Here is a 13,748-nt window from a genome sequence, read left to right as displayed (position 1 = left end):
TATTTTCAAAAATCCTTGGTTTTGCAGGTTAGTCATATAAAATATTATGAAGGGCAACTGCAGAATACATCTTATCTTCCTCCATTTCAATTTAGGACCAGGAAATAAGTGTCAAGAAGGAGGCAAGCAAAATTTGGTAAAGTTTTCCTTTGCTAAAACTGGTATAAAGCATATTCTGGAAAGTGGAATTTAATATCTCCAATATGCAATCATACTAATTATGAACATTTAAAAAATTACTTCCCTTGAGCATTACCTACGCTGTTAAAGTTTAAATGACTTATTACTCCCTCAATACCTAAAGTAATTATCACTAATTAACAAGGCAGCCATCCTTTCTTCTGATTTGAAGTGTCCTAAAAATTAACTTAAGATATCCTCTAATAATCAAAAGAAAAAAAAGTCTAGTTTTTGAGGAAAGTGAGCATTTTCAGAACGTTGCCACTATAACAAAGCTAAACAGAACATGGAGATAAAAGAATCAACTTGTATCAAACAGATGAAACAAAAATATACTCTGAAATATTTTAACTACATAATTTAAATACTCAGCAGCTCTCCTAACAGTTTTACTTTGATTTTTGCTTCTTATTCCAAGAAGGCATCAGTTAATAAAAGCACTAAGGTCCATCTCAAATCCTATCTCAGTAAAACTTTCTCTGATACCCCAGGCAGAAATGCTTACCTCCTACTTTGAACAATTTATTGAAATTACTATATGTAAAATTAACTTATTTCTCTAAATACCCACTAATAATTAACTGATTAAAGACAGCCATAGACTGGAATTATTAGTGTTTATTTTTTTTTTAATTTTATTTATTTATTTGAGAGAGAGTGAGAGAGTAGGAACGGGTAGGAGGAGCAGCAGACTTCCTGCTGCACAGGGGGGAGCCAGCTTCTCCCTCTCCCTCTGCCTGCTGCTCCCCCTGCTTGTGCACTGTCTCTGTCAAATAAATACAATCTTTTAAAAAAAAAGCCTCAGATTTACAGGAGGAGCTATGGAATGATCTCAAAGATATATTTTTTGGTGAATAAAAGCAAGATGCAGTGTACAGTATGTCCTCATCTTAATTTTTTAAAAAGAGCTAACATGTATTTCTGGAAAGAGGAATAAAAAACTATTAGAGGGACTATCTTTGTTGGGGGTGACAGGAGGTCTGGATAGGAAGATCAAGTTTTTGTTATATGCCCTTTCTCTGTTTAAATTTGTAAAAAAAAAAAAAAATTCAGTAAACTTCTTTTTTTAAAGATTTTATTTATTTGCCAGAGAAAGAGAGATGGTGCACAAGCAGAGGGAGCAGCAGGCAGATATGGGACTCAACCCTGGGACCCTCGGATCATGACCAGAGCCTACTGCAGACGCTTAACTGACTGAGCCCCCCAGGAGTCCCTACACTACACTTTCAATTTAAAAAATAGAACAGAAAGTAAATTTGTTAATGACACACTGCCTTTTGACACCTCTTCAACTGTCATCTTGAAGTTTTATTTAATTCTTATTATTTTATATACTACAAAAGTCCTCTGTATCTTACATCCCCTAACATCTAAATCTAGTCTTTGCATTAAATGCTTTCTTAAAAGTACAGAATTTTAATTATATCAAAAGGTCAAATCTGTGCTTTAATCAGGACAGTTAAGTATGCTGAAATTGCTACCCTCTTACCCCAGTAAAACTGAATTGTTTTAGTAATTGTTTAAGTAATTGCTTGTAATTTCTACTAAGGAAGTAGAAATTTTCTTGACCTCTCAAGCTCTGTGTGAATTTAAATATGGTTGAACAGCATTTACCTGGACCTGTTCTACATCAGCTACGTTTCTTAATATGATATCTATATTATCTTAACATGAAAAGATCATAACAACTAAAAAAATCTTAATATATTATTTTTCTTTCTGTTCAGTGTTTTCTCAAAAGAACACTGTGGGTATTTAGGTAGAGGAATACATTTCAATGAGGTGGGACTGTCCTAATCACCTCAGAAAATTTAGTATCCATGGCCCACGGGCACTAAATGCCAGTATCACATCTGCAGACATTGCAATGACAGAACTGACCCCACATATTTTCAAATGCCCCTGAACAGAGAACTTCAGGGGAAAAAGTACTAGGCAGTTGAGAAACACTGCTTATATGAATTAAAGTATGAAGTATCTGTGTGTATGTGTGCACTCGTGCAAAATACAAACATATTTCCAAAACTGCAATCCAATCTTTTAAAACAATTATCAGCCACCAAAAGATAAATAACCAAAACCAGTCACAACTCATGTATTAATCAACCACTCATCCAGCCTTGTATATAATGTTGTCAACAACTACTATGCCCTAACAAATCATTCTTCAACTATTACAATGGCTTAACTTTTTAAATGAATAATTACTTTAAAATCCTTTTAGAACAATTCTTCTATTGACATGCTTCGGTTTAAACTCCCAAATAAAAACCTTCCACTCTACTGCACTGATCTCCTAAATAAAAGATAGATCACATTTTACAACAATTAGTTGTCTACCTTCCTTCAGAGACTGTAGGCTCCTTGAAGCCAGGGACCATGAACATGACTGGCCCACAGTGTAGATATTCAATAACAATGCTGAGTGAGTGAGTGAATACTGACCCCGTCTAATACAATAAATAGTCCAAGAAGTTCCAATTATAATCAATTTTTATGTAATGATCCTTACACAAATAAATGCAAGAAATTTTTCTGGTTATCCTATATTCTTATCTTATTCTAAGTCGATTTTAAGAAAATCAATGAAGTAAACTACATTACCCAGATTAAAGCTAGCTAGTAAAGATTTATAGAAATTTGAGATTTTTGACAGGCACTCCTTTACACTCATCCCCTACAACCTTTACCTCCTCCTACTTAAGCTTTAAGCAAATGTCCAGGTAAACAAGTAAAAATGGGGCATACTTCCAACACAATATAAAGAACAAAACAATACTGTTAACAGTAAGAAAATCTTAATGTCTTTTATTTCTATTTTACTTCTCAGAACTCAAGAAATCTGTTATATTGTTCTTCATTCAAAAAGAAAGAAAATCTATAAACTAGTAATATGCATAAGCAACTTCTTTGTAGGTTTCACTATATTCTCCAAAACTCATCTGCTGAGGTAAAAATTCAAAATACATAGTTCATTTTTTAAAACTAATTCATTTTTTAAAATAAATGCAACAATAAGGATTACACAAGCACTAAGTGTTAACAGGTATAGATATTAAGTCTGAAGCCCACTAACTCTAACAAATATTTGTTCATCTTTGCCTTTCTGAAGCATGTGAGTATCAGTTTTACGGAAAAAGCTTACAAAGAAAACGCTAATCTCAAGGTTCGAAACAAGACCTAATTTCTAGCTCCTAGCATTTCAAGTACCATTTTTAAATGGCTCCAATAAATCCTTTGTTAACCACTGCTTTGCTCAACTCATATCAGAATGTTAATAATGGCTAGGATACAATTTTAAAGAAACAATTATGCTTCAAGTTACTGCCCATCTGACCAAATCACTAAAACAGATTATTAGAGGAAAAAAAAAAAAAAACATTGCATTTGTTCTAGAGGGGATCAAATATCAGATACATTCTGTAACTGTTCAAGTAATGGAGATTACTTTTAAATGTATTTAAATTATTGTGGGATTTTAATGCATGAAATATTTCATTATTCTTGAAATCCAGAAACCCAGCATTTGTTTTATTACTGTTTCCTGCAGCACTGGTCAATAAAAACTATTTACCTGTTATAAAACTAATCACTTAAAACACAGTAAATTCCTTTCATACTGATAAAAAACAATGATGTTTCATCCACTAAAAATACTTTTTAAAGTGATAACTTTGATATTGCATACACTCAAAAAGTCCAACCTGCGTGAGATTCCACTTTCCCAGAATTATTAATCCTGCATATAAATATTGCTGGCCAAGAATATTTACAGTAATTAGCTTTAAACCCATCAGTGGATGTAGCTATCTGAAAAGTATCTTTCAGCAAAGCTAGACTTTAATATTTTCCAGTGGCTAGAGCGGACTTTACTTATAAAAGAAACACTTCCTTTTATGGGTACTTTAAGTATTCTTTTACAGCTAAAGTAAATCTTTATATCTAAAAGACCAATTAACCATGAACTGGCACTGCCAGGGTAGGTCAAAATGGCAAATTTCAACAATTCTTTAAAACAAGGATTCAAGGGAATGATGGAATCTGCAATTTTGCCATACGTATTCATCAGAAGTTTATTACCTTAAGTGGGGAGCATTCACATTGCACAGACTCCTAGACAAGTCACCACTTGATCTCACAAAGTTTTTTTTTTAAGATAATGAAGTACTACCAAATAACTAGTGACAATAGCGTGCATACATTAATGGAGAATTTTTTGTATGGGTTCGAGAATCCCTCATCTTCTAAAGGAAAGATTTCTGAACACTAAAAATTAAGTAAAAATGTAATCTATTCCGAGATTCTAAAATAGTCCACCCATTGTTCGGCCTTAGGGTATCTTTCCAAAACAAGTTCTCTATAATGATACAATGACAAGTTAACTCTAAATGCGACCTGTATAAATTGCCTTTTTCCTCGACACGACAATCTAACCAAAATCTTCACCACAGCCAGCAGCAGCTGCTTGAAATTTCAAACGTAACTGGAGGGTTTGTAATCAGGTCCAAATGTAGACCCAAACTCTCCGATTTCTACCAAGCAAACAGTGCTTTTAACATTCCAAATCCTGGTTAGAGCGCAGTTACCGGAAAGCAGTGTCCTTATTCAAGAAAAGGAAGGAAAGGTCTGAAACTGACCTGAGCACAGGTCCACAAGGACCTCAATCCTCTCCGTTTCACCAGGAGGCCAAATAGAGAAGGCTCCAAGTAATAGGGGCGGTGGGGAGATGGGGGAGGAAGGGCAGAGGAAACCGTACTTCTCGAAGGGTGAAAGCCAAACAGAAGCTGACTCTGGGAAGCCGCCCCACGGGATACAGGGAGAGCTCCTATCCTCTACCGAGGAGAGCAACCTTTACCATGGAAGCGGTGCACCAGCAAGCAAACGCAGGAAGGGACAACCTCTTCGCCCCCACCCCCGAACGTCTCGGCCGGCTAGAAGGGGTCGGCGAGGACTGTTCCTCGGAACATCAACAAAGGCCCCTTCAGTCCTAAGGCGAAACTCGAACAACAAAGGCCGGGAGACAGCGAGGACCGGGCCGGGGGCGGGACGGATGAAAGCAGGGGGAAGCAAAGGAATCAAACCAGTGGGGGCGGAGGCCCGTCGGAGTGGGAAACCAGAGGCGCAGAGGCGGGGGGCGCGGTAATCCCCAGTGCACAATAAGAGGAGGAGGAAAGAGAGGACCTGGCCTCCATTCCTCCTTTACCCTCTCCCTGCGGCAGAGAGGACTCCAGTCCTCGGCCGTCTACATCTCCTTGGCCTCGGGGACCGCGCAGTCCCGAGTTCGGGGAAGGAAAGGGGAGGGGGGATTTTCCGCCCTGACCACAACTCCCTTCCCCCAGTCAGGAGCTGCCGACAACAACCGCCACAACGGCAGTCACACAAAGGCGCCTTCCTCGTACTCCCCGCTCCCGCCTGGGCGGCGGCGCCAACGATGCCAAAGAAGCGACGACCACCGCTCAGCCCCCAGGCGCTCGCTCGCCCTCTTCCCCCTCTGGCTGGGGAAAAGGGGGAGGGGACCCCCGGGCGCCCTCACCTGGCACAGCTGCTGACAGTACTCCGTGGCCGCTTCCACGGCCGGCACGCGGCTCTCCCGCAACTGTCGCTCCAGCTCCTGGAGCCGCTCGCCCAGGCGCTGCAGCTCCGCGACGCAGCCGCCTCCGCCGCGACTCAACCTCTCCTGCTCGGCCTCTTCGTCCGCCATCTTCACACCCCGCTCCGTCGCGTACGCACCTGGGTCACGTGATAACACAATGCCACGTTCGGCGGGGTCACGTGCCGGGCGCGCTCGCACGCCGCCGAGCACGTACAAAGGGCCCGATGGGGAGGATGGGGGAGTGGGGAGAGTGGCGCGAGGGAGCCCGAGGGAGGTGAAGGGAAGGGGAAAGGAAGAGGGCGGGGTTGGGGCGGTGCGGAAAACCGCGGTTTACTTACCCCGAGCGGGAAGTGGGCTGCAGCGGCCGAAAGGGGCGGGCCGGTGGAAGCCTGCTGTCGGTCACGTGGGCGCCGCGACTAGGGGTGGGGGAAAGCCTGGGGAGGGGCTGCCCTCTCGAGTGTCCCGATTCCGGTGTAGCTTTCCCCAGTCCCCGAAGTATTCTACGGACATTTGCCCCAGTTCCCCAAGAGGATGGGCGAGAGAAAGCTCTGGGTGGGCTAGGGCAATGGCTGCATATGCGGTTGGCCTGTAGGCAATCCGGAACAGGGGAAAAGGGAGAAGGTAAAACCTACCCATGGACCGCAAGCGTGAAAGCCAAAGCGGGACTATGAACTGTCAAAATTGTCTCTGACTTCTCACCAGGCGGGGGAGGAGGGATCTAGTTTTGAGGTACCAGATCTCATCCCACTAGGCTCTCCTCTTCAGCCCCAAGAACGCCTCTCCCCTGGAAACACAATCTCTAGGGGGTGGAGGCAACAAAGAAAAATAACAATTGGATCAGAGCAGAATGAGGTTCAAATCCTCAGTCTGGAAAACCGAGTGAGCTCATGAAAAGCATAGCTTGAAAGATTAAGCTCTATGAAATTGTGGACGTTGTAACCAGATGATTTTTAAGCCACGAAAACATTTCTAGACTAAGTGATAGCCAACTAATCTGTTTCACTGTGATTTAAGACTTTCTCCTACACAATACAGAAATCACCATCACTGAAAACACTATATGAAAGCTCTTGAAAAGAAAGTAGGTCAAGAAAAAAAAAAAAAAAACAATAAGAACTCCATTAAAATCACAACGGAGGAGAGAAAATTGATGCTAAAATAAAAGAACAAGGTTACCAAGAATTATAAATTCAACAGCATTTTTTGTCCTGGTGCTGCAAATAGAGATGGCATTCTCACCATATTGTATATGGTTACCTGAAAGGAATGAATATGTGGCACTTGAACAAAACAGAAGAGGTACAACAAAAAGTCAAGTCCTTAACCCTAATGTTCAGAAAAATAAAATGAATATTTTGTTAGTAGTAGAAAATTAGACAAGATGCTTATCTTTCTTAAAACTGAATGGTCTACAGAAATTCAGAAATAATGATACTGATCAGGCACCTAGTCTTTTCACTATCATTCCAAGTGAAGTATATTTTTCTAGTACAAGAATTTAAAATAAGACTTCCTATTGTGCGCAGCATCCTCTTCCAGAGATTTCTAGCAGCTACAGAAAATATTCTAGATAATATGTTGTCTGGAATTAATGTTTTGCAATGCATCAGTGGTAGCAACATCTGTTAAGTGCCAATGTATAAGGGGAGTGGGCACAACTGAACCCCTTATGAAAAACAGTATCAGTTAAAATATTAGTACAACATATGTGTACTGATATTACATATTAACATACATGTACTTATGGAAGAGTCTGGGGAGTACATTAAAAGGCTAAGGAGGGGGGATATTTTTTAAAGTATCACTGATAGCTGAAAAAGCAACAATTAAGGCAGCTAATAGATTTTAATATTTGCAGCTCACTTTCCCAAGTGAAGTATTTTAGACATCCAAAACCAGGTTTCTCCAATTTATGTGATTTTAGGATGACGGTGCAAATATAAAAAGTGAGAAATATGAAATTAGCCAAATGTACCAGTAAATCCAAAGATAGATACCAAAAGGTTAGCAAGGTATATTTTCACTTCAAGTATAATGACTTATACCACACCTAATCTACAGAAAGAAAAACAGAGAAAAGAAAGGAATGTATATGAAAAGAGAAATATATCCAAATACTGATTTTAAAAAATAGCCTGAGAATGTAGGTCAGTCCCACCTCCTGCCCAGGAGAGCCCTAAAACCAAGGAGACCTGATTAGCAAATTGATGCTGAGCACTATTAAGGTCTTGCAAATGTCCCTCAGCATGAACGACTAAGTCCTTAACTTTTATCTGTTATCTTTGAGCTCTACCTCCCCGTTCCTCTGTTTTAGAGCCTATAGGAAATGGAAGGACTAGGAGTGAGTGGTGTAATATTTAATCATCATTTACTAAGTATTTATGCACATGCACTGCTTGGTTTGGGAAAATCAAAGGTGAATAAAAACTATTCCTGCCTTGAAGAAGCTTACAGTTTGATGAAGAGTCACCTGCAAAGGCATTATTTACAACATGACAAGTGTTCTATTATGAAAATGCGTGTAGATTCAACTCAGAACACAATAGTCTGAGGTGCTAACTAGAATGTCTACAGAATCTCAACAAAGTACAGGTTTTTAATTAAATGAGAAGGACTGGAAATACTCTCCGTTGAGGTTGACATTGTCTGGAGATCTCAGAAATCTCATTCTTATCCATAGAAAACATGTATCAACAAGTTCATGACTTGTTTGTACCTAAGTCCATTTGTTCTTAAATACCAAACTGTCAGTTCATGGGAATCATTACACACACACACACACACACACACACACACACACACACACCTACTTACTGAGACGTTCCTGGGAGAATTCGGAGGCCTGTTCCATCCAGAAACAAGAATAAACCCTAGGGCCAAGAGAATCTGCCTCTCTGGGGGAACTCAATGTCTGCACAGCGAATGCCTGCGCCCATTTTGGACACAGCGTGACTGCTATGGACATGATATAATCATATGGACTTCCATTCCCAAGAGGCTCAATTTCAGAGTAAATCTGAGAGACAGGAATAGATCCCTACCCAACTCCTGCGATCAATAAAGCTGGGGAAACCTTTAGCGGACAGATGTGTTTGCATCCAGGCCACCTGTGCCTGCCTGTTTCTCGCGTTGCCCAGCCTGCCCCGACCTGCACCTCGCCAGTGCACATTTTTTCACTAGAATTCTTGAAATAGCAGGGCCCAGGGGGAAGGAAGGGAGCTGGGTTGTGCCTGCTAACAGAACCAGAGGGCCGTGCCAGGGATGCAGCGAACGCGGTGTTTGCGGAAAACGGTTCGCTGAGGGTTGAGGCTGGGCAGGTCCTTCCGACCCCGGGCGCAGAGAGCCACAGCAGTCGGGCCCCCACCCCAACAGGCGGGGAAACAGCGCAAGGTCGGGAGATGGCAGAGACAGCGTGCCGCTCTCTGGAGCGGCTGTTTCTGCCTTCCCCGGCTCTCTCCCTGGGCACCCGCGGCCGAGAAGGTCCACAGGACTAGAGCCGGACTAAAGCTCGCTCCGCTCTGCTCCGCTAACCCTGTATGCGGGTCTCCAGTCGGCGGAGGCCAGACTTGGCTCCGCAGACCGTGGTCCAAGCTCGCTAGCCCGGCAGCCGCGGGAGCGCTTGCGTCCTCGGTCCTGGGGCCGCCTCCGCCGCCGCTGCCCGCGCGCTAGCAACGTAGCGTTGGCCAAGGCGGCTTTCCCACCTAGCGCTGCAGATCAAGTCCATAGGGCGGCTGTGTCTCCTGGCCCGGGAGCCGTGGGCGCCAGGGGCCTCCCGGCCCAGAAATGCTGGAGCCTCGACAGGGCGCGGCGGGGCGCTGGGCCTCCGGAAACCGACCGGGAGGGGATGCTCCAGTCTGTCCTGCCGAGGCCGCGGCGCGGGCACTGCTGCTTACTGTCTGGTAGGCTCAACCTGCTCTCTTTCAAAGAGCTGGGCCGCCGGCCCCGGACAGGCCGCCTCGGGGAACTCGGAGATGAGGGCTAGAGTCTACCTGGGGCTCGGTCCGGTAGAAAGTATCCCCGGAGTCTGGGAACCACTGCCGTGCCCACAGACACAAAGAAGAAGCATGGGTTTGAAGCTCTATTGGCATCGGTTAAAAACGTACCACCCTTTGACAAGGAAGACATTTTTCTGGAGAGGAACAGTGAAAGGAGTCAAATAAGATGAAAACACGAGGCAGGTGCTGTTCCACATGCTGAAATTATTCCAAAGGCACCGGGACACAGGACCCACATTTAGGAGGATTAATTTTAGTCCTTGAGGTGTCCCAGAAAGAAGATGGACAGGTAATTAAATGAGGAGGGATATTTTTATTGCCTATTTTGATAACTTTTTTTCTTTCCCCAGGAGGAAAAGCCACATGTGAATGAGAAAGAGGAACAATCCCTTAAGGAAATGCTTTTAATACAGCCTCAATTATTCAAACGTACAAATTAACCAAGGTGAAAATAATCACTAAATAAAGCAAGATAAAATCTTGGAAGCATGAGAGTAGTATGCACCGTTTCTGTAGAGAATCCTTGAGTTAGTTCACAGTACCTCTCCAAAGAAGCAAAGAGAAAAAAGTAGAAAGTACCTTTCTTTTCTTATATTTCTGTTTTAATCACTGTATCTCATTTACTTCATTGAAAATCTATCAGAGAGTATTACTTCTGTGGCATGAAGGATCATAATTTTCCTTTCTTCCCTTCTAGGTTCTAGTGATTAAATTGCTATAAAACAGATTAACAGGAGAAAGCAAAGTTTAATAACATGTGTACCTCCTGTATACATGGAACAGACACGGGAAACTGTAAGCCAGAGCATGGTGGTTTACATGGAACAGACACAGGAAACTGTAAGCCAGGGCATGGTGGTTTACATGGAACAGACATGGGAAACTGTAAGCCAGGGCATGGTGGTTTACATGGAACAGACACGGGAAACTGTAAGCCAGGGCATGGTGGTTACGCAGATTTAAGTTCTGGTCTTGTCTGTGGACATGAGTTTCTAGAGATTGAATCATCCCCTTCTTCCACACACAGTGAAGGAGGGAGACGCCCTTACAAATGGAGATTTCCCTTGTAAATATAAATGTCTCTTACAAAAGAGTAACTTCTACTCAGTTCTCAGAGCTTACCCGTGTCTGCTGTTTCTTAAAAATAACCAGTTTAATATAATCCTCAGGCTAAGAGACACATTTTGGGGTAACAAATTCTGCTGCCCTTTAGTCCCACCTTTGAAACTTTAAATAAGAAATTTCACAATCAAGAAGCTTGAGTTGCTCCATCTCACAGAAGCTGTCTCTTAGTCCTGACAATTGGTCAGTTCAGTTACACACTCATGTCTCATTTCAGAAGGCAGTCTAGGTGGGATCCCAAAGTTAGGCCTATATTGTGTAAGCAATCAGGTAATTAACAAGAACCATTTCTGTGGAAACAAAAGAAAAGCAAAGGTTAATGATTGGAACAAATTATAAATCAGTTTCTGAGTCCAGGAGACAGCCAGTCAAGATTTCTAGTTGTCAGGGTTGAAGAACCTTCAGATGGAGTGAGGGGATGCAATGACAATCTGAGAGATTTTCCTGGTTTCCAGTTTGAATGGCTCTGATTATATCATCTGTGTACCAATAAAATTTCTGAGAGGACCATACAAGAAGCGTGAAGAAGATTGTCTAAATATGAGCTATTGTGGCAATTTTTCTGAATTTTTAAAAAGATTTATTTATTTGAGAGAGAGAGCATGGGAGCAGGGATGGGGAAGAGCAAGAGGGAGAGGGAGAAAGTCAAGCTGACTCCGAGCTGAACATGGAACCTGACTTGGGGCTCGATCTCATGACCCTGAGGTCACTAACTGAGCCAAACCCAGGAGTCAGATGCTTAATGGATTGAGCCACCCAAGCCCAATTTCTGAAATTCATATCAAGTGTCTAGTTTCAGTTTGCAGGGCTTGGAGGTGAAGGACAGTTTTAGTTCTCAGTGATTCCAAATCAAAGGATGGGAGAAAATTGGAAAAGTTAGTTTGGAGATTGTAGCCAGCTGAGGAAACTAGAAGAATTTAGGATCCATCCAATTTACAGGAAATACCAAAACCTCAAAGACAATTATCGTGACTGGACTTAATAGGACTAAAATCTGATATCTGCACATTATAATTTCTACTGAGGCATAATTTTTCTTTCTATAATCACTATTTTATCTTATTTGAAAATGATCTAGATAGTCAATAAATATCTCATCATTTATTTTAATTTAGCAAAACTGAACTTCCAAATTACCAAAGAGATTTGGGCAACTGTTTTTAAGTACACACACCTTAAAATATAATTGTTGCTGAAAAGTTTATCTATAACTCTTATCCCACTTACATCTCTCTAAATAATTCGTTCCCAGCAATTATGTTTAGAAGAATTTGTTTTTAAGTCAATTAAATAGAGCTCTCCTACAACTTAACTTTAGCAACAAAAATATCACACATCTGTAACAGGTGTATACATGCATAGATGAACATAAATATACAGACTCGAAGAAATCTTAAAGCTTTGTTTTAAAATTTCAGCTGTCGGGGATGTACTGTATGGTGACTAACATAATATAATAAAAAATCATTATAAAAAAATAAAATAAATAAAATAAAATTTCAGCTGTGAGAGATGCCTGGGTGGCTCAGGTGGTTAAGCATCGGCTCTTGGTTTCAGCTCACGTCGTGATCTCAGGATTGTGAGATTCAGCCCTGCATCTGTCCGTGGAGTCTTCTTGAGATTCCCTCTCTCCCTCTCCCTCTGCCCCTCCCGCTGCTCATGCTCTCTTTCTCGTTCTTGCTCTAAAATAAAGAAAGAAACAAATAAATAAAATCTTTAAAAAATAAAGTAAAATAAAACTTTAGCTATGAGGTGGGCATCATAATGCAAAACTTATTGGTTTATAAAAGAGAAGTTGGATCCAAGCTGTGTTTTTGGCAGATGGAATAAATCTTGCGAAGGCTAAAGCTTTTTCTACTAATATTTGTGAGGAATACATTTAAGACTTTTTATTAGCCCACTTTCTAAATACCTACCCCCTTCATATTTCTTCTGATGAGAAACATCTCCCTGAAGCTTGCATTTTGAAAAATGGTTCTTAGTTCCCAGAGAAGAGGGGAGTAGAAAATCTATACCACAAGGGCACAGAGAAATTATCCAAGTTTTCTCCAAGATGGTGAGAGGGAAACTGAAGGGACCCAAAGAAAAAAAGCTGTTGTTTTTTTCTTTGCTCCTTTTCCTTCTTCTATTCTTGCTATAACCTGCACCCCTGCCTTAATGTATGTCCTTCTTGTAAAGGTCAAGGAGTTAATGTTGGGTTTGTTTTTGTTTTTTGTTTTTTTTTTTAGATTTCCTGCATAATAGAGAATATCTAAGGAGTCACCAGGCAAGGTTGTCAAGTACATTTTCCAAGACCACTGACTACAGACACCCTGACACCAAGACCCCTGTCTTTAGGGCATAAGTGACTTATGGAGGACGCCTGAACACTTGTCCTTATTCGACCAGTTCCTGAATGCCCAAGAAGACACGTACACCACCAGATGACTATCCTCAATAAAAACTCCAGACCCCAAGCAAAAACAAGATTCATTCTCCTTTTCCTTTCTGAGTCTCTCAGCATCTTCATCATACCTGCTCTCTCTTCACGTATCATCAGTAAACTCTGGTCTCACTTCCTGCTGGCTCAAGTCTGATTTCTATCTTGCATATAGCCAAGGACCCTTCTGGCTGGTCCTTCAGGACCCTCCCCTGCCCCCCGCCCCGGGTCCTCAGACCTGGCAAGGCCTCACAGTAGGAGTTTTGAGGGTATACATAAGTTTACATTAATCACTGTTTTGTTTTGTTTTGTTTCGTTTTAAGTAGGCTCTCTGCCCAATGTGGAGGTTGAACTAATGACCCCGAGGTTAAGAATTACACACTCTACTGACTGAGCCAGCCAAGCACCCCTACATTAGTTACTATTTAAATTTTTCCTT

The 13,748-nt window shown here is 41.7% G+C and overlaps 1 protein-coding gene and 1 long non-coding RNA gene across 3 annotated transcripts in view; one reads left to right on the top strand and one right to left on the bottom strand.

Annotated features, from left to right (window-relative positions):
* The window catches only part of ZNF292 (zinc finger protein 292), a 90,019-nt gene extending 83,152 nt beyond the window's left edge, over positions 1–6,867 (bottom strand). The window contains exons 1-2 of one of the 2 annotated variants that reach the window (XM_040627519.1): positions 6,112–6,867; positions 5,714–5,910 (exon numbers count right to left, since the gene is read on the bottom strand). In XM_040627519.1, coding sequence (XP_040483453.1) covers positions 5,714–5,881 — 168 coding nt within the window. In that variant the 5' untranslated portion in view covers positions 5,882–5,910; positions 6,112–6,867. Of the gene's footprint in view, positions 1–5,713; positions 5,911–6,111 lie in introns of those variants that run through there. The other variant, XM_040627520.1, reaches the window with a different exon arrangement.
* A 597-nt stretch (positions 6,868–7,464) lies between these two features.
* Positions 7,465–13,448, top strand: LOC103659756. The gene is made up of 2 exons (XR_567613.2): positions 7,465–10,057; positions 13,119–13,448. It is a non-coding gene; the product is annotated as an uncharacterized LOC103659756 (long non-coding RNA).
* The last annotated feature ends 300 nt before the right edge of the window (positions 13,449–13,748 follow it).

Source organism: Ursus maritimus, unplaced genomic scaffold (genome assembly GCF_017311325.1).
Source record: "Ursus maritimus isolate PB19 unplaced genomic scaffold, ASM1731132v1 scaffold_13, whole genome shotgun sequence".
Taxonomy (NCBI): Eukaryota; Metazoa; Chordata; class Mammalia; order Carnivora; family Ursidae; genus Ursus; species Ursus maritimus.
The sequence above is the reverse complement of the archived record's forward strand: the minus strand, read 5'-3'. Positions and strand labels throughout refer to the sequence as shown.